This window comes from Anomaloglossus baeobatrachus, chromosome 6 (genome assembly GCF_048569485.1).
Source record: "Anomaloglossus baeobatrachus isolate aAnoBae1 chromosome 6, aAnoBae1.hap1, whole genome shotgun sequence".
In the NCBI taxonomy this organism is placed as follows: domain Eukaryota; kingdom Metazoa; phylum Chordata; class Amphibia; order Anura; family Aromobatidae; genus Anomaloglossus; species Anomaloglossus baeobatrachus.
In genome coordinates this window covers 11,486,195-11,508,546 of record NC_134358.1, presented here as the reverse complement: position 1 = coordinate 11,508,546, position 22,352 = coordinate 11,486,195, and the positions used below count along the sequence as shown (strand labels likewise).

The 22,352-nt window shown below is 52.7% G+C and overlaps 1 protein-coding gene across 1 annotated transcript in view; it reads right to left on the bottom strand.

Moving 5' to 3' along the window:
- Positions 1-22,352, bottom strand: part of LOC142316938 (uncharacterized) — a 174,280-nt gene that overhangs the window by 137,830 nt on the left and 14,098 nt on the right. Inside the window, exons 2-4 of the mRNA XM_075352723.1 lie at positions 16,464-16,531; positions 12,766-13,045; positions 1,978-2,112 (exon numbers count right to left, since the gene is read on the bottom strand). Of these exons, the coding sequence (XP_075208838.1) occupies positions 1,978-2,112; positions 12,766-13,045; positions 16,464-16,530 (482 nt within the window). The 5' untranslated portion in view covers position 16,531. The remainder of the gene's footprint in view (positions 1-1,977; positions 2,113-12,765; positions 13,046-16,463; positions 16,532-22,352) is intronic.

The following is a 22,352-nucleotide window of genomic DNA, read 5'->3' as shown; positions in this document are numbered from 1 at the left end:
GCAAGGAGGCCAACACTTCACCACTCGGCTCCGCCCCCTCCAGCACTCCGCATGTGTACACACTCACACACACTCACACACACTCACACACACACACTCACTTGTCCCCAGCCCTGCAGTCCCCGTGGCACTGACGTCCTCAACGCCACGGCCCCCACTCGGCTCCGCCCCCTCGCGCTCCGCCCCCCTCGCGCTCCGCCCCCGCACACAACTGAGTCCGACAATGATTTCTGTTCTTTGTCATGCGTTGTACAACGCATCAGTCACATGCGTCAAGCAACTTTTTACTCACTGAGAGCGGCTCCCACCTCAGGAATGACTTAGCAGTGCTGGGGGGATTTCCAGCCTGGTTTCCTGCCTGTGGTCACTGGCTCACTATCTGGGTGTTGATGTAAGTGTAAGTGGCAGAACAGTGATTAACCTCTTCTCATCCAGGAGAGAATTACAACTTAAAACAGATGCAATACTCTGTGGCGACTGAAGCCCCTAGGGCGCCACATATATATATAAAGTCGTTGTGTGACGACTTTAGCGTCAGCTCCAGGTGACTGATCTGTTACACTTATTAGATATATTGAAGTAGAACTAGTTCTACCATAGACGGTGGGACAGTACACGCTAATGAAACGCCCACGCCGGGCCGGTGGTATTCGGGGTCAGGCTGTGAGTGGCCCGACCTGGCTTCCGTGACCCCGGCGGGTTTCAATAAAGGGAAAGTCTGTCAGTCCGGTGTGACAAGGGGATGGAAGGAGGGTGACGGGGTTCCTAGGGAGCATGCCATCGGCCGCAGCGGCCACTGACGTCTCAGCCTCCTCTGCCGCGGCTTTTCCCCCAGGAAACGGTATGGGACGGGGACGGGGGTGCTAGCAGCGCCACCCGTGGTATGCGGCCAGATGTTTAGCCGCTGCTGCACAGTCTCCCTCTGGGGCAGGTGATACAGGCAGCCAGATGGAATCGCTCCCCACGGGTAGAGCGGAGAAGCCCCGGGAGGTTAGTGAGACCCAGGGCAGCAGTCCTCAGGGACACCGGGGGCACAGGGCAGCGGCATTTACTCACACCAGTCACTGAGTGCGGGTTCCAGTTTCTCTTTATTCACAGTCTGTTCCACATCGCACCCGGGTGCTTGTCCTCGCCGCGGCAGCCTCCGGTCAGTCCCGGGCAGGTGGGAGGAAGGGACCGGTGAAGTGATCTGAGGGGTCTCCCTTTCAGGTGCGTTTAGTGCCGTCTCCGTGACATAAAGCATCTTGGGGCCTCGCCGCCTCTCTGGCTCTCTCTCTTGCCCAGTAGCGTAAAGTAGAACCGCTACCAGGTACAACATTCTCCAAGGTCCCCAGTACCGGCTCCATCCCCTTCCTCTAGATGTTATTAGCCCTGGTCTCCTTGCATCTCTTCAGCAGGAGCTGTTTCCCCTGAGGTCTGTGCTCTGTCACAGCCTCTGTCATTCTGCTAAACTTCCTGTCTGCCCTGTACTGTACTCACTCCTTGCTCAGGCACCCCTCCCCTTGGGTTGTCATGGGGACCTGCACACCTGCTCATTTAGGAGACAGGATGAGTCATGAGGCTCAAACTACATGCTGAAAAGCTTTTAACTCCTTCCTGTCAGTGTGTGTGCGTGTGTGTGTGTGTGTGTGTGTGTGTGTGTGTGTGGACTCCACTCCTCCTGCCCGGGACAAATGGGGGTAATATTCAATACCCTGTAACGACCCGGCTGCAGGGGCATTACACTATTATCCGCTCTCTGGTTGCTAATTCCAAAATAAAGACATGGAGGCTGAGTGAAAGAACAAGGGTTTATTTTTGATTTTTTTCCCCAAAACAGAAGCCTCTTTGTAACACATTCTTTCCCATCCCCAAACAGAAAACTTCTTATGAATTACAGAGCAGAATCGTCTGACGGAAAGAGCTGCAACGTTTGATTTCCTGGAACGCGGCAGCTATGTGTTGCAGTTGTACCCCTCAGAGGCCTCTCTGACCAGGTCTCCATAAATCTCCACCGCGCACAGTGTCAGGTACTCGGAGCGTCCGGGGATCACCACGCTTACATACCGACCCTCCATCCCCTTACAGCAGAAGGGCAAGGTTTCAGAGGTGACATCTGTGACGTTACCGCACCTGGAGGAGGAAACCAGCAGAAAGTTCTGATAATCAAGCTCATGTTCCACCACATTTATCACTTTTAAGTCAAATATTCTTATAAAACAGGGAAAGTTTGACAATTACACAAATAAAATTAAATAAAAAAAAATTCAATCTCTGGACCAGGAGTGATGGTCACCTAGCTGACATCTCCCCAGACACGTTAGATTATGGGGAGCTGACTGATACTTTCATTTTAGGGTTGATTAAAATCTCTCATCGTGGCCTAGAGGCGCCTACTAAGAACTGACCTCAAAGGAGATGAAAGGTTCTGAATCAGTGAATGTGACCCTCAGACCGGCCCTCACCCATCTTGACAGTGTTTTATCACAAGAGGACATCGGAGCGGTACTGGGGAAGCGGCAAAAAACTCCATCTCCTACAGGGTCCCACATGGATTCTGTGCCTCCTATCATTTTGTTCGCTCCGTTTTTTCCAGGCAAAGTGACAGAAGGCAGAGACATATATAAATCCCTTTCCTCCACCGCTGCCATCTCTGTTGTCTCACTGAACTCCACCACCTTCTTCTCCACTCACTCCTGAAGCAGCAGCATTGCCATTATAGTTTGAGCACAACCCCCATTTTGTTTTTTTTTTTACTTCCCAAGCTCCAGTGCTTCATCTCTGGATGGAGGTCTTTCTTCATGAGCAAAGTCAGGATGAAGATTTTATGCAGATGTTTATTCTGAGCAGCTAGAAGCACTTTGTCTAAACGTCTCTCCCACGTAGACCCGCAGCTTCCACTTTGCTACTTAAAAGGTTTCTGGTGATCTGCGGGAGTATAACTTCAACTAGTATGTTGGACGCTCCGTCAGTAACTTTATATCTTCTGCCTCCACAAACCTGCCTGCCTACTAGAGACCCCTCACACAACCTAGTAGCTGAGTCTCCCTTTTTACAGGCTTGACGAACATCAGACCATCTTATATTTTTCATTTGCATCCATCCATGTCTCCCTCTGACTGATAAAGGGGATGAGAGTCCAATTTTTTTAAGGACTCTAGAGACAAAGTCGGACTAGGACATCATGTTTCTTTGACCATGTAATTGTGACGCCCTGGTACCGCCAGGGGTCGCACACAGAATAGGACCCCGCATAACACCATCCCTCACAGGGTTACATACAGCTGACCTGAAATCCTAGTCACCCCCCCCCCAGGGTAGGACAGGCACACCAGTGGGCAGGACCAGGTGCATGGAGAACGCCCACCTAGGGGTCTGGAGAACCTGGGGCGGGAAGCAAATCAGTTAAGGGTAGTGAAGCTTGAGTTCAAGTTGAGAGAGGAGTGAAGGAGGAGGTGAAACTCAAGTACAGAGAGCAGTGGCGCCGGGGTTGAAGCCCTGGTGCATTGGCTAGGTGGCAGACAGTGGTCCGTGTCTGATAGGAGACGGGAAGACGGCACTCAGAGATCCGAGGTGGACCGGGGCAGGGTTGTAGCCCGCCGGTACCGACACTGGAGAAACGACCCGGAAACCGTGCACAGAGGGGGTACTTGGACCCTGAAGCCAGTACCGGAATCAATGGCTTAGCTAATTAACCAATTGAGGGCAGGATTATAGGTCAGGTCCCAACCAAAGTCCTAAAATCAGACAACCAGCCACCGAGAGGGATAGGGCATCCGCCAGGGACTGACAGATCCCAAGGGTCAGCGTCAGCGGGCACAGCTCCTCAGGTACACAAAAGACCGGGAGCGGACTCCCGCATTCCACACCAGGAAGTCCACCACATCACAGAGCAGTGCAGAGGAAAAGTGACACAGACCACCAGCCTGGGTGGGGGACCAGAGTACACCCGGTCGCGGAGGCCGGCCACCAGCACCTTGGTTAACTTCTGGACTTGTCTGATTAATTTAATCGTGAGTAAACTGAGATTCCCTGGTCTGACCAGGTGCGCCGGCCCCTGACATTACCGTTCCCTGCACCACGTCACCGGGTCCCGGGGCAACCATCCCTCCCCACGGAGGGGTTAACAACCAGCTGCCATTCCATCGCCCCCAGGTGCCCCACAACAGCAGCGGTGGTGCTACACTTCACCACACACCGTGGGTGGCGTCACAGACTGACTACGGCACATCCCGTACAAATACGTCCCCTTTTCATTCGGACTGTTCGCGTGACCCCCGGGTCCAGAGAATCCCTCGAGCCACACCACGGGTCCGGATCCGAGCAGCCCGGCTGCTACTGACGTGGGGGCGGCACATAATGAACCACTTTTGAGTTATCGGTCTCTCCAAGATAACAACATCGGAATCAAACAAACCTCATGGTGAAAATACCGGCAACTTGACGCTCCCAAATCCTCAAAACCTTCTGTCTCAAGGAGGCTGAACAAAATTATTAAAAATGTGTCCTCCAACAGCTCTTGATTTTGCCCCTCCACATAACAGACAGAGACCTCTCTTCCATTGAAGCTGATATGGAAAGCGACGAGGAGGGAATCACGTCTAAAGCCCACCATGCACATTAGGTGGCTGGGCTGTTAGTGCAACAATGGTTGGGCCAGTCGTTCGGCCAGAAGCCATCTCGGCCGGCTCGCACATACACAGAAGCTCTCATTCAGCCAAACACTCTCGAGTTCTCTATACAAAAGCCGTCGTCACACTTAGGCTATGTGCGCACAGTGCGTTTTTCGCGGCGTTTTTGCACGTTTTTCGGGTGTGTTTTTGGCCTCAAAACTGCAGGACTTTGCTTCCCCAGCAAAGTCTATGAGTTTTAATTTTTGCTGTCCGCACACTGTTTTTTTTCAGCTGCGTTTTTGTGGTGCCACAAAAACGCAGCATGTCAATTATTCCCGCGTTTTTCACTGCGCTTTTTATCCATTGAGTTCAATGGGATGTTGAAAGACGCAATGAGAAACGCAAATAGCTGCGTTTTGGTGCGTTTCTAAGACCAAAAACGCAGCTATAAACGCAGGAGGTGGGTAGTAAAGTGACGTGTACAGGAAGAGGATTCCTTCTGTCAGTATATACAGAAGTGTGAATCCTCCCGGTACCGTCACCGCTGCTTCCACCTCCCGTCCTGGGCATGTATGCTGCCGTGCGGCGCCATGTACAGGCAGGAGGTGGAAGCAGCTGCGAAAACAAAAGTGAACAGTAGAAAAAAAAAAAAAGTTATACTCACCTGTCTGCAGACTCCCGGTGCCATGCCCGCTCCCATCTCCTCTCACGGTATCGCCACCCCCGCTCCGGCTGTGTGCAGACGGCCGGGAAACCTCCGATGGATGCAGGACCTGGCGATGGATCACCTGATGCAGTCACCTGACGCATCAGGTGATCGTAAGTATCGCGGTGACGCGGGCGCCCGGCCGGTATCAGCGGAGGCGTCAGGAGACTTCATCCCTGATTACCGGCAGCTGCTGCAGCGATCGGACGAGATCAGACTCCCGCCCCATCGCTGCAGGAGCTGCCGGTGATCAGCACATAAGTGAGTATTATTTTTTTTATTTTTTTTTGCACCGATGCATCAGCTGATTGTATAATCGGCTTTTATACAATCAGCTGCTGTGTGATGGGATTCAGGCACTTGATCCTGACACATCATCTGATCGCTTTGCCTTCCAGCAAACCGATCAGATGATATTGGATCCGGATTGGACGGTGCGGGACCCTAACCCAGGATTACTGCGGAGGGGGGGTTCTTTATTTCAATAAAGATGGAGTCACTAATTGTGTTGTGTTTTATTTCTAATAAAAATATTTTTCTGTGTTGTGTTTTTTTTTATCTTTACTAGAAATTCATGGTGGCCATGTCTAATATTGGCGTGACACCATGAATTTCGGGCTTAGGGCTAGCTGATAATATACAGCTAGCCCTAACTCCATTATCACCCAGCTAGCCACCCGGCTTCAGGGCAGCTGGAAGAGTTGGATACAGCGCCAGAAGATGGCGCTTCTATGAAAGCGCCATTTTCTGGGGTGGCTGCGGGACTGCAATTCACAGCAGGGGTGCCCAGAAAGCATGGGCACCCTGCACTGTGGATTCCAATCCCCAGCTGCCTAGTTGTACCCGGCTGGACTCAAAAATTGGGCGAAGCTCACGTCATTTTTTTTTTAAATTATTTCATGAAATTCATGAAATAATTTAAAAAAAAGGGCTTCCCTATATTTTTGGTTCCCAGTCGGGTACAAATAGACAGCTGGGGGTTGGGGGCAGCCCGTACCTGCCTGCTGTACCCAGCTAGCATACAAAAATATGGCGAAGCCCACGTCATTTTTTTTGTTTGGGGGGGGCAAAGAAATCCTGCATACAGTCCTGGAAGGAGGATGCTGAGCCTTGTAGTTCGACAGCTGCTGTCTGCTCTCCTGCATACACTATTGGATGGAGGATGCTGAGCCTTGTAGGTCTGCTCCCCCTGACTCTCCCTCAAGCATACAGTCCTGGATGGAGTATGCTATGCTGAGCCTTGTAGTTCTGCAGCTGCTGTCTGCTCTCCTGCATACACTATTGGATGGAGTATGCTGAGCCTTGTAGTTCTGCAGCTGACTGCTCTTCTGCATACACTAGTGGAGAATGAAGAACACATTGATGAAGGAAATGACATCAGACCTTTTTTTTTTTGGTTCACTGATAAAAAACGCATAAAGATGCAGTGAGCAAAAACGCAGCAAAACGCAGTAAAAAACCGCACCAAATCGCGGCAAAACGCGTGCGTTTTTTGCCGCGGGTGCATTTTTGTGCGGTTTTAGCGGCCAAAAACGCACAAAAACGCAGCGTCAAAAAAAACGCAGTGTGCGCACATAGCCTAAGGCTATGTGCACACAGTGCGTTTTTCGCGGCGTTTTTGCGCGTTTTTCGGGTGCGTTTTTGGCCTCAAAACTGCAGGACTTTGCTTCCCCAGCAAAGTCTATGAGTTTTCATTTTTGCTGTCCGCACACATCTGTTTTTTTTCAGCTGCGTTTTTGTGGTGCCACAAAAACGCAGCATGTCAATTATTCCCGCGTTTTTCACTGCGCTTTTCATCCATTGAGTTCAATGGGATGTTGAAAGACGCAATGAGAAACGCAAATAGCTGCGTTTTGGTGCAATTCTAAGACCAAAAACGCAGCTATAAACGCAGGAGGAGGGTAGTAAAGTGACGTGTACAGGAAGAGGATTCCTTCTGTCAGTAAACACAGAAGCGTGAATCCTCCCGGTACCGTCACCGTCGCTTCCATCTCCCGTCCTGTGCATGTATGCTGCCGTGCGGCGCCATGTCTGGGCGGGAGGTGGAAGCGGCTGCGAAAACAAAAGTTAACAGTATAAAAAAAAAAAGTTATACTCACCTGTCTGCAGACTCCCGGTGCCATGCCCGCTCCCATCTCCTCTCACGGTATCGCCACCCCCGCTCCGGCTGTGTGCAGACGGCCGGGAAACCTCCGATGGATGCAGGACCTGGCGATGGATCACCTGATGCAGTCACCTGACGCATCAGCTGATCGTACGTATCGCGGTGACGCGGGCGCCAGGCCGGTATCAGCGGATGCGTCAGGAGACTTCATCCCTGATTACCGGCAGCTGCTGCAGCGATCGGACGGGATCAGACTCCCGCCCCATCGCTGCAGGAGCTGCCGGTAATCAGCACATAAGTGAGTATTATTATTATTTTTTTTTTTGCACCGATGCATCTGCTGATTGTATAATCGGCTTTTATACAATCAGCTGATGTGTGATGGGATTCAGGCACTTGATCCTGACACATCATCTGATCGCTTTGCCTTCCAGCAAACCAATCAGATGATATTGGATCCGGATTGGACGGCGCGGGACCCTGACCCAGGATTACTGCGGAGGGGGGGTTCTTTATTTCAATAAAGATGGAGTCACTAATTGTGTTGTGTTTTATTTCTAATAAAAATATTTTTCTGTGGGTTGTGTTTTTTTTTTATCTTTACTAGAAATTCATGGTGGCCATGTCTAATATTGGCGTGACACCATGAATTTCGGGCTTAGGGCCAGCTATACAGCTAGCCCTAACCCCATTATTACCCAGCGAGCCAGCCGGCATCAGGGCAGCTGGAAGAGTTGGATACAGCGCCAGAAGATGGCGCTTCTATGAAAGCGCCATTTTCTGGGGTGGCTGCGGGACTGCAATTCACAGCGGGGGTGCCCAGAAAGCATGGGCACCCTGCACTGTGGAATCCAATCCCCAGCTGCCTAGTTGTACCCGGCTGGACTCAAAAATTGGGCGAAGCTCACGTCATTTTTTTTTAAATTATTTCATGAAATTCATGAAATAATTTAAAAAAAAAGGGCTTCCCTATATTTTTGGTTCCCAGCCGGGTACAAATAGGCAGCTGGGGGTTGGGGGCAGCCCGTACCTGCCTGCTGTATCCGGCTAGCATACAAAAATATGGCGAAGCCCACGTCATTTTTTTTGTTTGGGGGGGGCAAAGAAATCCTGCATACAGTCCTGGAAGGAGGATGCTGAGCCTTGTAGTTCGACAGCTGCTGTCTGCTCTCCTGCATACACTATTGGATGGAGTATGCTGAGCCTTGTAGTTCTGCAGCTGTCTGCTCTTCTGCATACACTAGTGGAGAATGAAGAACACATTGAAGAAGGAAATGACATCAGACCTTTTATTTTTTGCTCACTGATAAAAAACGCATAAGGATGCAGTGAGCAAAAACGCAGCAAAACGCAGCAAAAAAACGCACCAAATCGCGGCAAAACGCGTGCGGTTTTTGCCGCGTTTTTTCGACGCAGGTGCGTTTTTGTGCGTTTTTAGCGGCCAAAAACGCACAAAAACGCAGCGTCAAAAAGACACAGTGTGCGAACCTAGCCTTAATTCCCCTGATAATACATTCTCTGGGATTCCCACAGACATTAGGCTGTCGGCTGATTTGTCAATATCAGCGTTATTCAGCGTTGAATCTCCTGATAAATTATCTCACAGGCCCTTTCAAGGTCCCTTCACTTTGTCCTAGATAAACTGATGGATATTAAAAGGGAAGTCCACCAACATGGTAATGTGACGCCCTGGCAAAACCAGGTAGTCACAGTTAGGCCCCTGCATAACACCTTCCCTCATTAGGCAACACACAGCCAACCAGAAACCCTAGTCACCCCCCCTTAGGGAAAGATAGACACACCAGTGGGCATGACCAGGCAGTTGGGACACGCCCACCTAGGGGTTTAGATAGCCCAGGGCGGGAAAACAAGCAGAACAGTTTGTAGTTCAAGTGGAGAGGAGGTGGGCTAGGGCTAGGTGTAGCTCCAGCAGAGGAGAGTTCAAGTTGAACGGTACTAGGGTAGGAGCCCTGGTGCCTCTGGCTAGGGGGCAGTCTCCATCAGCAGGAGACAGGAAGACGGTTCTGTGGAACCGAGGTGGACCGGGACAGGGTTGTAGCCCGCCGGTACCGACACGGGGAACCGACCTGGAAACCGGAGCACAAGGGGGGTACTAGTTGACTGGTTAATTAACTGATAGAGGTTCTGTCCCTTCCAAAGTCCCTCATAGAAGACAACAGTCCACTGATAGGGATAAGAGGTCAACGCCAGGGCTCATAGATCCCACGGGCCATTGTCTGCGGGCACGGCTCCTCAGGCCACATCCAGCTGGGAGCGGACTCCTAGGTTTCAGACTAGGAAGTTATTCTCACACAAAAACAGTGCAGAGGAAAAGGATAGAGACCACCAGCCGGGTGGGGGACCTGAATGCAACCGGCCGCGGCACCGGCCACCATCGCCTTGGTTTACCAGAGACTTGTGTAAATTATTAACTGTGAGTAAACACCCATTCCCCTGCCGTCGCTACACCCTGCACTACAGCCACCGTGTCTCGGGGCCACTATCCCTGCCCACAGAGGGGTTAACAACTTGCTGCCGATACACCTCCCCCGGGTGCCCCATCACAGCAGCGGTGGTGTCCCAACTCACCACATACCGTGGGTGGCGTCACGAACTTAATACGCCCTAGCCCGTACATTTATGTCCCCCCATTTTATTCGGCGTGTCCGCGAGACCCCCGGGTCCGGAGACCCTCGAGCCACCACCCCTGAAGGCCCAGACCCGAGCAGCGCCGGCTGCTGGCACGGGCGCGGCACGGGAGCACACTTGAGTCCGTGCCCTTGGTGTTGCTTGTTAGCCTGTGACCTTTTCCGTGGCACGTTCTTCACTGTTTGGACCCTGTAGTGTGGAATTAGGCGAGTCCCGCTCACCCGTATGGCTAACGGAGTGAGCTTGCTCTCAGGGTTCACGCTTGGGATTTGATGGACTGTGTTTTGGGAAAGTCATATCCCCTTGTTGCGCTAGTACCCTGATTTTGGAGCGGGTGAGAGATGAATCTTGAAGACTTCACCCCCATCGGGTAAATTACCAGGACGCTTGAAGCTACTTCCCGGCCTAGGGTCCAAGTACCCCGTCGTGCCCTGGCCTCTGCCCGGAGATGGCTCAAGGCCACCGGCTGCCCTCCTTGGCAGATCCGTACCCCCTGACACGATCCCCTGCGACCGGGGTTCCAGCTCATACCAGGCCCAAACCAATGTCTGCCACCTAGTAGTCTCAAGGAGCCCTGCTCCCAAACGGTGACCTCTCCCTTTGAGAGTCACCACTCCACACTCCTACTCCTTCACTTCCTTTCTCACTTCTGCTTCTACACTTTTCACTTTTCCCTACCAACCCCCCAAGTGGACTGCCCTATTCCCTTCATGCCCCCCAATGGTGTGTCTGGTGGGTGGGGTGCAAAGTGTTGCTAGGATTTTGACTGACTCTGATCTTAGCAACACCAAAGAACAGGGATCCGTAACCAAGGAGGATGCGGATACTGTGCAGAAGGGCAGATTGCACAATACCCTGTGACGACCTGATAGGCCAGGGCGTCTCAGAAGTACAAGACATGGGGAAAGACAAGATGGGTCATTGTGGAGAAGCACAAGACAAGGGCGAAAGACAAGCTGGGGCATTGTGGAGAAGTAAAAAACATGAGGAAAAACAAGATGGGGCATTGGGGAGAAGCACAAGATACAGGTAAAAGGCAATATGGGGCATTGTGGAGAAGCACAAGATACGGGTAAAAGGCAATATGGGGCATTGTGGAGAAGCACAAGACACAGGTGAAAGACAAGATGGGGCATTGTGGAGAAGTACGAAACATGAGGAAAAGCAAGATGGGGCATTGTGGAGAAGCACAAGACACAGGGGAAAGACAAGATGGGGCATTGTGGAAAAGTACGAGACACCAGGTAAAGACAAGCTGGGGCATTGTGGAGAAGCACAAGACACAGGGAAAAGGCAAGATGGGGCATTGTGGAGAAGCACAAGACACAGGGGAAAGACAAGATGGGGCATTGTGGAGAAGCACAAGACACAGGGGAAAGACAAGATGAGGCATTGTGGAGAAGTACGAGACACCAGGTAAAGACAAGCTGGGGCATTGTGGAGAAGCACAAGACACAGGGGAAAGACAAGCTGGGGCATTGTGGAGAAGCACAAGACACAGGGGAAAGACAAGATGGGGCATTGTGGAAAAGTACGAGACACCAGGTAAAGACAAGCTGGGGCATTGTGGAGAAGCACAAGACACAGGGGAAAGACAAGCTGGGGCATTGTGGAGAAGTACGAGACACCAGGGAAAGACAAGCTGGGGCATTGTGGAGAAGCACAAGACACAGGGACAAGGCAAGCTGGGGCATTGTGGAGAAGCACAAGACACAGGGGAAAGACAAGCTGGGGCATTGTGGAGAAGCACAAGACACAGGGAAAGGCAAGATGGGGCATTGTGGAGAAGTACGAGACACCAGGTAAAGACAAGCTGGGGCATTGTGGAGAAGTACGAGACACCAGGTAAAGACAAGCTGGGGCATTGTGGAGAAGCACAAGACACAGGGGAAAGACAAGATGGGGCATTGTGGAGACGTACGAGACACCAGGGAAAGACAAGCTGGGGCATTGTGGAGAAGCACAAGACACAGGGAAAGGCAAGATGGGGCATTGTGGAGAAGCACAAGACACAGGGAAAGGCAAGCTGGGGCATTGTGGAGAAGCACAAGACACAGGGGAAAGACAAGATGAGGCATTGTGGAGAAGCACAAGACATGAGGGAAAGGCAAGCTGGGGCATTGTGGAGAAGTACGAGACACCAGGGAAAGACAAGCTGGGGCATTGTGGAGAAGTACGAGACACCAGGGAAAGACAAGCTGGGGCATTGTGGAGAAGTACGAGACACCAGGGAAAGACAAGCTGGGGCATTGTGGAGAAGCACAAGACATGAGGGAAAGGCAAGCTGGGGCATTGTGGAGAAGTACAAGACATGAGGGAAAGGCAAGCTGGGGCATTGTGGAGAAGCACAAGACATGAGGGAAAGGCAAGCTGGGGCATTGTGGAGAAGCACAAGACATGAGGGAAAGGCAAGATGGGGCATTGTGGAGAAGCACAAGACATGAGGGAAAGGCAAGCTGGGGCATTGTGGAGAAGCACAAGACATGAGGGAAAGGCAAGCTGGGGCATTGTGGAGAAGCACAAGACATGAGGGAAAGGCAAGATGGGGCATTGTGGAGAAGCACAAGACATGAGGGAAAGGCAAGATGGGGCATTGTGGAGAAGCACAAGACATGAGGGAAAGGCAAGATGGGGCATTGTGGAGAAGTACAAGACATGAGGGAAAGGCAAGCTGGGGCATTGTGGAGAAGCATAAGACACTAACATAAACTTACACCGGGTTGTTGTTGTCGGGGGAGTTCCCGATTCGGACCTCTGCTCCAAGCAGCCGGTTCTTATAGTAACCTACTCTGTTTCTCAGGATCACATTTGATATCTTGTAGCATACTTTCAGGTCCAGCTTCCACCATGGATTTTCAGCTTTCTTGGTGTGAGTGCAGGGTTGGATGCATTCGGCATATTTCCTACCATCAATGGCATTATTGGCATATCCTATCATCGGATATGATAAGTCAGAGTGCTGGGAGGCTTCTCCATATCTTGCTATATTGATGTCTGAGGAAATAAGACCAGAAAAGTGTTCAGTTATATGGAGCTGATATGTGACGCCATCATCACTTCCACTGAAACCTAAAAAAGTCTGACGGGCAACTAATATGGACTGAGAAATGTGAGAGGTGGAGATGTCTCATCCAGGAGAATATGGTGCCTTCTGCTGACTTCTTCATTTTTCCAAAAACCGAAGATTAAAAAATATTGTATCAGTGTCATACATGAGATATATTGTGCAACATTAACAGCTGTGCGGAGCGTGAATAGTAATAGAAGCACTATTTTATTATTAAGGTTATGTAGTGATGGAGACGTCAGTAGCAGCAGGTCCATCTGTCCTCTCTACCCAAGATATACTCCCACTCTGTGTATGTAGCGCCCCTGAAACCATCAGGACACTACAGGTAACTGCATCTTCTTGGGGATGCAGGACCTACCCCCTGGGACCTGTAAAGCGGGCTTTACACGCTACGATATATCTAACAAGATGTTTGCGGGGTCACGTCGTAAGTGACGCACATTATTAATATTATTATTTATTATTACAGCGCCATCAATTCCATGGCGCTTTACATGAGAAAAGGGATATACATAATAGGGCAAGTACAATAATCATAAACAATACAAGGCACAGACAGGTACAGGAGGAGAGAGGACCCTGCCCGCGAGGGCTTACAGTCTACAAGGGATAGGTGAGGATACAGTAGGTTAAGCCTGCTTTACACGTTGCAATTTCGCATACGATTTCGAATGCGATTTGCAACGCCCCCATCGTATGTGTGGCACAGTCAATTTGTTGAATGTGCCGCACAAACGATTAACCCCCGTCACACGTACTTACCCGTGCATTCGATCTCGATGTGGGCGGCAAACGTCCACTTCCTGGAGTGGGAGGGACGTACTGCGTCACATCGACATCACGCGGCAGCCGGCCAATAGAAGCGGAGGGGCGGAGATGAGCGGGACGTAAACATCCCGCCCACCTTCTTCCTTCCGCATTGTGGGCCGGGAGCCGCAGGACATAGGTAAGATCTGTTCAATGTTCCCGGGGTGTCACACACTGCGGTGTGTGCTGCCTCGGGAACATTGAACAACCCGACGTGCAATTCATCAGGATTCAACGACGTGTATGCGATGAACGTTTTAGCGTTTTAATCGCACGTACCTGTCACACACTGCAATGTACCTTACGATGCCGGATGTGCGTCACTTACGACGTGACCCCGCTGACACATCGTAAGATATATTGTAGCGTGTAAAGCGGGCTTTAGGGTAGAGCTGATTGTGCGGCGCTGCATCAGACTGAGGGTTACGACAGGTTGTAGGCTTGTCGGAAGAGGTGGGTCTTCAGGTTCCTTTTGAAGCTTGTCAAGGTAGGCGAGAGTCTGATGTGTTGAGGCAGAACATTCCAGAGTATGGGGGAGGCACGGGAGAAATCTTAGATGCGGTGGTGGGAAGAGGAGATGAGAGGGGAGCAGAGAAGGAGACATTGGCATCGTTAGTGATATCGTAGTGTGTGACAGCTACGTGCGACGGTGAACGAGCAGAAATACTCACCTTCTCGTTCATCGTTGACACGTCGGTCATTTTCAAAAAATCGAACGTTCGGTTGTTCATTGTTCCCGAGGTAGCACACATCGCTCCGTGTGACACCCCGAGATCGATGAACTGCAGCTTACCTGCGCCCCGCCGGCAATGCTGAAGGAAAGAGGTGGGTGGGATGTTTACGTCCCGCTCATCTCCGCGCCTCCGCTTCTATTGGGCGGCCGCTGTGTGACGTCGCAGTGACGACGAACATCCCTCCCCCTTCAGGAAGTGGATGTTCGCCGCCCACAGCGAGGTCGTTTGGAAGGTAAGTACGTGTGACGAGGGGTTACGACTTTGTGCGACACGGGCAAGAAATTGCCCATGCCGCACAAACGATGGGGGCGGGTTTGATCGCAAATGCGATTGCACGAGTAATTGATACGTGTAAAGCAGCCTTTACACCAGTGCCAGTAACAGCAACACACACCTAAAAGTCCCAGTTCCCACACCACACTGGGCATAGAAGGGTTAACAGAAGAGTTTAGCCAGCCTGGTAGGAGGGGGCAAGTCAGTCTGTGAGAGAACAGGAAGCCGTCTGCCAAGATGTAGTGAGGAGAGCAGACGTGCCTCTAGCTGGGTCTGTGTAACAGTGACTCAGGGGCACGGGGGTCAGGTTGCCAGCCAGGGCAAGTGAGTACCTCTGGGGAGGAGTCAAGACCTCAGGGACGGTGAGAGGGAGCTCCACTGGAATCTGGGCACGAACGGGGCACAGGGCCCTTGGTCAAGCGCAAGTTTCAGACTGTTTGACAAATATCTGCACGGTGAGAGCTCTCCAGGGGCCTGACTGACCTACAGATCCGGGGACATCAGCAGTAAACTAGGATCAGGGTTCGGACACTTACCTCCCCGCAGGGTCCGCACTGTCCGCCGAACGGATGGACCGCTGCCTCACAGCGGAGGGACCTGTTGTGTCCCATGAATGGGAACAACCTGTTGTATATAATTCTTGCATTGCATATTTTTCCTCCTATCAGGAAATTCCTTTATTGTTACTAGGTAGATTAGACTGGATGAAGTTTGTCCCTATGTACCTCCCTTAGTTGGCTTCTGTATAGAATGCTCCTCCCTTCTCCTTCAGTTTAGTCTAGAGGAACCATTACTGAAGAGACATGTCTGCAACCCTGTGCAGATTATTCCTTTTCACCTGCCTTTACTTTGTACTTAATACAAGATTCTAGAAGAAAACTACAGCGTTTCTCCTTGTCTTCCTACAAGTCATCGTTGGGCTGAGTTGAACTATCTGTGGAAGCCGGTAGAGTAAGTAAAATCATACAGTTATCTAAGGGACTGATAATTAGAGCGGTTGGATTCATTGCTACCAGGAAGAGACAGAATAGGACCCCCAAAGTTCCAAGCTTCGGGGTCTCAACCACACTGAGAGTGCCGGGGAAAGAGCAACCTGAGTCACTATCTGGCACTGGCAATATAGGGACTTGAACCAGCCGTCCAGGGTCCACAGTGAGTAGAGACTGTTAAAGTTAACCTGGTGTGGTCTCCATCATTTTACACCATTTATCTCCCAGGCACAGCCCTACCTGCGTAGAGCCTACCATCATAGCTGCCACTACTATCATCCCTGGGAGTACCCATGTTGAGCAGCGTTAGTTTTCCATTTCTAACCGCAACCCGCAGGTGGCGTCACAAACATTAACTCTATATCTCCTGTAATTACCCCCTTTTATTAAGCATCCCCAGGGCATGGGATTGGGCAGCGGCCATCAGAAGTGACCTTCCCATGTACGGAACTGCCCGGGACCGAGTACCCCCCTTCCCTGAGCGACACATGTAGCGATACATGGCCGCCCTGCAGACCGGGGTGTGGACAGGATCTCACCTCCAGGTTCAGGATCACACCCCAGAACCACAGATCCCAGAAGAATCAAAGACAACACAAGATTCATCCTGGAGAAGAAAAGGAAAAAAATGGAAAAAAGTTACTAAATATCCAGCGAAAGAAACTTTGTACATCATTTACTTTGCTTTGCTGATCTTGTTTTATATTGTGCACTGCAGACGAGGTCCAAGAGAAGGTGGAGGTGGGGGTGAAGAGGTGGAGGAGAAGGTTGAGGAGGAGGTGAAGGTGAAGAGGCGGAGGAGGAGGCGGAGGTGAAGGGTCAGAGGAGGAGGTGGAGGTGAGGAAGTGGAGGTGAAGAGATGGAGGAGGACGTGAAGGGGTGGAAGGGGAGGTGGAGGTGAAGAGTCAGAGGAGGAGGTGAGGAGGTGGAGGTGAAGAGATGGAGAAGGAGGTGAAGAGGCGGAGAAGGAGGTGGAGGTAAAGGGGTGGAGGAGGAGGTGGAGGTGAAGAGTCGGAGGTGGAGGTGAAGAGTCGAAGGTGGAGGTGAAGAGTCAGAGGAGGAGGTGGAGGTGAAGAGATGGAGGAGGTGAAGAGTCGGAGGAGGAGGTGGAGGTGAAGAGCCAGAGGAGGAGGTGGAGGTGAAGAGATGGAGGAGGAGGTGAAGAGGAGGAGGTGGAGGTGAAGGGGTGGAGGAGGTAGCCAACACTATTTTTATGGGGGGCGGGTGAAGATTCTGCAACATGTGACCAAGCAGATAAAGGGTAGGGACTCCAGGACCCTGCCAACCTTCTTGTTCCTGGATACCACCAACCGTGCAGCATGGCCGACCCGTCTGGCAAGCCCGTAGTGAAGGAGCCCGTGCCCGGGACAGCCGACTGGGTGGAAGCCCAGACGGAGCGTATGGATCCAGGCACAGGCGAACTTTCTGCTCAAAAGATGGACAGCCGAGATGGCGGAGTTCGCCGCAGCCATTCGGGCCCGTGAAGTGGAGGCAGCCTCGGAGGAGTGGGTAAACGACCCACGCCCCTATGTCCCCCAGGGACCGGCCGACCAGGATGAGGGGCCCGGTCTGCCCCTGCCCGCCACACTTCCTCCCTCGCCGCCCGTACCTGTTGCTGACAGCCCACTCGGTCCGCTGCCACCAACACCGGCAGTGGTACCCGTTCTGTCGGCGCGCGAGGACCAGCCAGCAGCGAGCCCATCACCGCCCCGACACCTATACCGGCTCCATGCCAGACCAGTGCCCGGAAGGTGTCCCGTCCGATCCTGAGCCCAATATTGATTCTGGTCCCGGAGGACGCAGCGCCTGAGATGACAACGGCCCTGGCAGTCTGCCCGGCCACAGCGGAGGCGGTCCCCGACTGGAAGCCAGCACCGCAAGCAACACTGGCCGCTCCCAGACTCCCGGCCTCGGCTGAGGCACAGCGGGGATGTAGCTGCAAGGCAGCAGAGCGGGCCACATCACAGCAGGGTCCCCCATTGCCGAAGGTGCCAGTCGTAGCCGGCACAGAGGGACTCCGTCTGGGCCCGGCCCCCGCGCAGGTTGAACCGGAGCAGGCAGCGGATGCTCTGTACTGGGAGCGGTGGCAGCACCAGCTGGGAAAAGAGATTGCTGCCCGGGAGAAACGAAAGGCGGAGGTCCTGTCCCGGACCTACTCGGAAAAAGACAACTTGAGAAACGCCACTTTCCGGGTGAGAGGCCCAACGTATGAAGAACAGGTCCGGCACTTTAACCCCCAAAAGGGGTGGGGCTTCATATATAAGCTGGGCCTGGAGGCCGAAATATTCGTGTCCCGGAGAGACGTGGCCCCTCACCTGCCTGTTGGCCACCCTGACCGGGACCTGGAACTCGGAGAGCTTGTGACATACACCCGACACTGCAGAGAGAGGGGGTGGTTTGCCCTCAATGTCAGGAGGAGGGTGAGAATGGGCGCCCAGCTGCACACCCACCCCTCTCCGCCACTCTCCAGTCCCGACTATGATGAAAATAATTAGGTAGCGGTTCCCGGCTACCTCCCCTGCAAAGTCCCCGTTTGGACCGTCTGTTGATCCCGTTACAGTTCCCGTGTGTCACTTAAAAAAAAGAAAAGACAATGGCTTTGAACTTGCAGGCCAGCCCATAAACTTTTGGGTTTTCTAAATAGCCCCCGACCAACCTTCTCACCATGCCGCAGTCTCTGGAGAGGCTGATTGGAGGACGGGCCTTCGGTAGAGTCGGCCGAGGCTCTGTCACCAGCAAAACCGATGACTACCCTCCGGGTCAGGGGTTCCCTGGACGTGGGACCCTTGAAAAGGACTGCCGGGTAAGGAACTTTTTACCCGGCCCGTTTGGGCAACAACTGGACCTACCCTGGACTTGGGCAAGGGGTGCCAACCTGTGTTTTAGAGGTGCATCAGGGCTAGGTTGTTTTGGGTGGGTGAGGTAAGAAGGACCCGGTCCATCCCGTCCCGGTTTTAAATGTGCAACGTTAAAGTAACCTGCCTCCCGTAAGGGAAGAAACCACAAATATACTTGATTGTAAATATGTTATTATAATTGTAAATTGTTTACTCCTTTTATCTTTCCAGTTCAATAAATGGTGGTGGTCGGACAGCCCGCGGACAGTCTGTATTAAACCTGGCAAAACCAGTTGTCACAAATAGGCCCCCGCATAACACCTTCCCTCACTAGGAAACACACAGCCGACCAGAAACCCTAGTCACCCCCCCTTAGGGAAAGATAGACACACCAGTGGGCGTGAACTGGCGGTTGGGACACGCCCACCCAGGGGTCCAGACAGCCCAGGGCAGGAAAACTGTTAGTCTAAGTCAGATAAGTCTGAAGTTCAGTTTGGAGAGGAGTGTGGGCTGGAGCTAAGTGTAGCTCCAGCAGGAAAGTTCAAGTTGAACGGTACCAGGGTATGAGCCCTGGTGCCACTGGCTAGGAGGCAGACGGTGGTCTCCGTCAGCAGGAGACGGGAAGATGGCTCGGCAGAACCGAGGAGGACCAGGACAAGGTTGTAGCCCGCTGGTACTGACACGGGGAACCGACCCGGAAACCATAGCACAAAGGGGGGTGCTCGGACCCTGAAGCCAGAACCGGAAACGAGCGGACTGGTTAATTCATCGATTGAGGCCAGGACTAGAGGTTCTGTCCCACCCAATGTCCCTCATAGAAGACAACAGCTCACCGATAGGGATAAGAGGTCACCGCCAGGGCCCAGAGATCCCATGGGCCAGCGTCTGCGGGCACGGCTCCTTAGGCCACATCCAGCCGGGAGCGGACTCCTGAGTTTCACGCTAGGAAGTCCACCTTACACAAAACAGTGCAGAGAAAAGGATAGAGACCACCAGCCAGGTGGGGGACCCAAATGCAACCGGGCCGCGGCACCGGTCACCATCACCTTGGTTTATCCTGCACAGAGACACCGGGTTCCGGAGCCACCATCCCTACCCACGGAGGGGTTAACAACTGGCTGCACAAGATGTCCCCCGGGCGCCCTACAACTGCAGCGGTGAAGTCCCACTTCACCACACACCGTGGGTGACGTCACGAACTTATTACGGCCTAGCCCGTACATCCACAGTACGTCTCTCCTTTTATTCGACGTGTCCGCGAGACCCCCGGGTCCGGAGACCCTCAAGCCACCACCCCAGACGGCCCGTACCTGAGCAGTGCCGGCTGCTGGCACGGGGGCTGCACACTCGAGTGATGGACAGTGTTAGGCTCTGTGGAGGGCGCTCTGCACCAAGCTCCTGCAGAGCGTCCTCGTATAGGACTGTACTCACATGGACCGGTTCTGCAGAGCGTCCTTGTATAGGACTGTACTCACATGGACCGGTCCTGCAGAACGTCCCCGTATAGGACTGTACTCACATAGACCGTTTCTGCAGAACGTCCCCGTATAGGACTGTACTCACATGGACCGGTTCTGCAGAACGTCCCCGTATAGGACTGTACTCACATGGACTGGTTCTGCAGAGCATCCCCATATAGGACTGTACTCACATGGACTGGTTCTGCAGAGCGTCCTTGTATAGGACTGTACTCACATGGACCGGTTCTGCAGAGCGTCCTTGTATAGGACTGTACTCACATGGACCGGTTCTGCAGAGCGTCCTCGTATAGGACTGTACTCACATGAGCCTGTCCTGCAGAACGTCCCCGTATAGGACTGTACTCACATGGACCGGTTCTGCAGAGCGTCCTCGTATAGGACTGTACTCACATGGACCGGTTCTGCAGAGCGTCCTCGTATAGGACTGTACTCACATGGACCGGTCCTGCAGAGCGTCCTCGTATAGGACTGTACTCACATGGACCGGTTCTGCAGAGCGTCCCCATATAGGACTGTACTCACATGGACCGGTTCTGCAGAGCGTCCTCGTAAAGGACTGTACTCACATGGACCGGTTCTGCAGAGCGTCCTCGTATAGGACTGTACTCACATGGACGGGTTCTGCAGAGCGTCCTCGTATAGGACTGTACTCACATGGACCGATCCTGCAGAGCATCCCCGTATAGGACTGTACTCACATGGACCGGTCTTGCAGAGCGTCCCCGTATAGGACTGTACTCACATGGACCGGTTCTGCAGAGTGTCCTCGTATAGGACTGTACTCACATGGACCGATCCTGCAGAGCATCCCCGTATAGGACTGTACTCACATGGACCGGTCTTGCAGAGCGTCCCCGTATAGGACTGTACTCACATGGACCGGTTCTGCAGAGCGTCCTCGTATAGGACTGTACTCACATGGACGGGTTCTGCAGAGCGTCCTCGTATAGGACTGTACTCACATGGACCGATCCTGCAGAGCATCCCCGTATAGGACTGTACTCACATGGACCGGTCTTGCAGAGCGTCCCCGTATAGGACTGTACTCACATGGACCGGTTCTGCAGAGTGTCCTCGTATAGGACTGTACTCACATGGACCGGTTCTGCAGAGTGTCCCCGTATAGGACTGTACTCACATGGACCGGTCCTGCAGAGCATCCCCGTATAGGACTGTACTCACATGGACCGGTTCTGCAGAGCGTCCTCGTATAGGACTGTACTCACATGGACCGGTTCTGCAGAGCGTCCTCGTATAGGACTGTACTCACATGGACCGGTTCTGCAGAACGTCCTCGTATAGGACTGTACTCACATGGACCGGTCCTGCAGAACGTCCCCGTATAGGACTGTACTCACATGGACCGGTTCTGCAGAGCGTCCTCGTATAGGACTGTACTCACATGGACCGGTTCTGCAGAGCGTCCCCGTATAGGACTGTACTCACATGGACCGGTTCTGCAGAACGTCCCCGTATAGGACTGTACTCACATGGACCGGTTCTGCAGAGCGTCCTCGTATAGGACTGTACTCACATGGACCGGTTCTGCAGAGCGTCCCCGTATAGGACTGTACTCACATGGACCGGTTCTGCAGAGCGTCCTCGTATAGGACTGTACTCACATGGACCGGTTCTGCAGAGCGTCCCCGTATAGGACTGTACTCACATGGACCGGTTCTGCAGAGCGTCCCCGTATAGGACTGTACTCACATGGACCGGTTCTGCAGAACGTCCTCGTATAGGACTGTACTCACATGGACCGGTTCTGCAGAGCGTCCCCGTATAGGACTGTACTCACATGGACCGGTCTTGCAGAGCGTCCCCGTATAGGACTGTACTCACATGGACCGGTTCTGCAGAACGTCCTCGTATAGGACTGTACTCACATGGACCGGTTCTGCAGAGCGTCCCCGTATAGGACTGTACTCACATGGACCGGTCTTGCAGAGCGTCCCCGTATAGGACTGTACTCACATGGACCGGTCCTGCAGAGCATCCCCATATAGGACTGTACTCACATGGACCGGTTCTGCAGAGCGTCCTCGTATAGGACTGTACTCACATGGACCGGTCCTGCAGAACGTCCCCGTATAGGACTGTACTCACATGG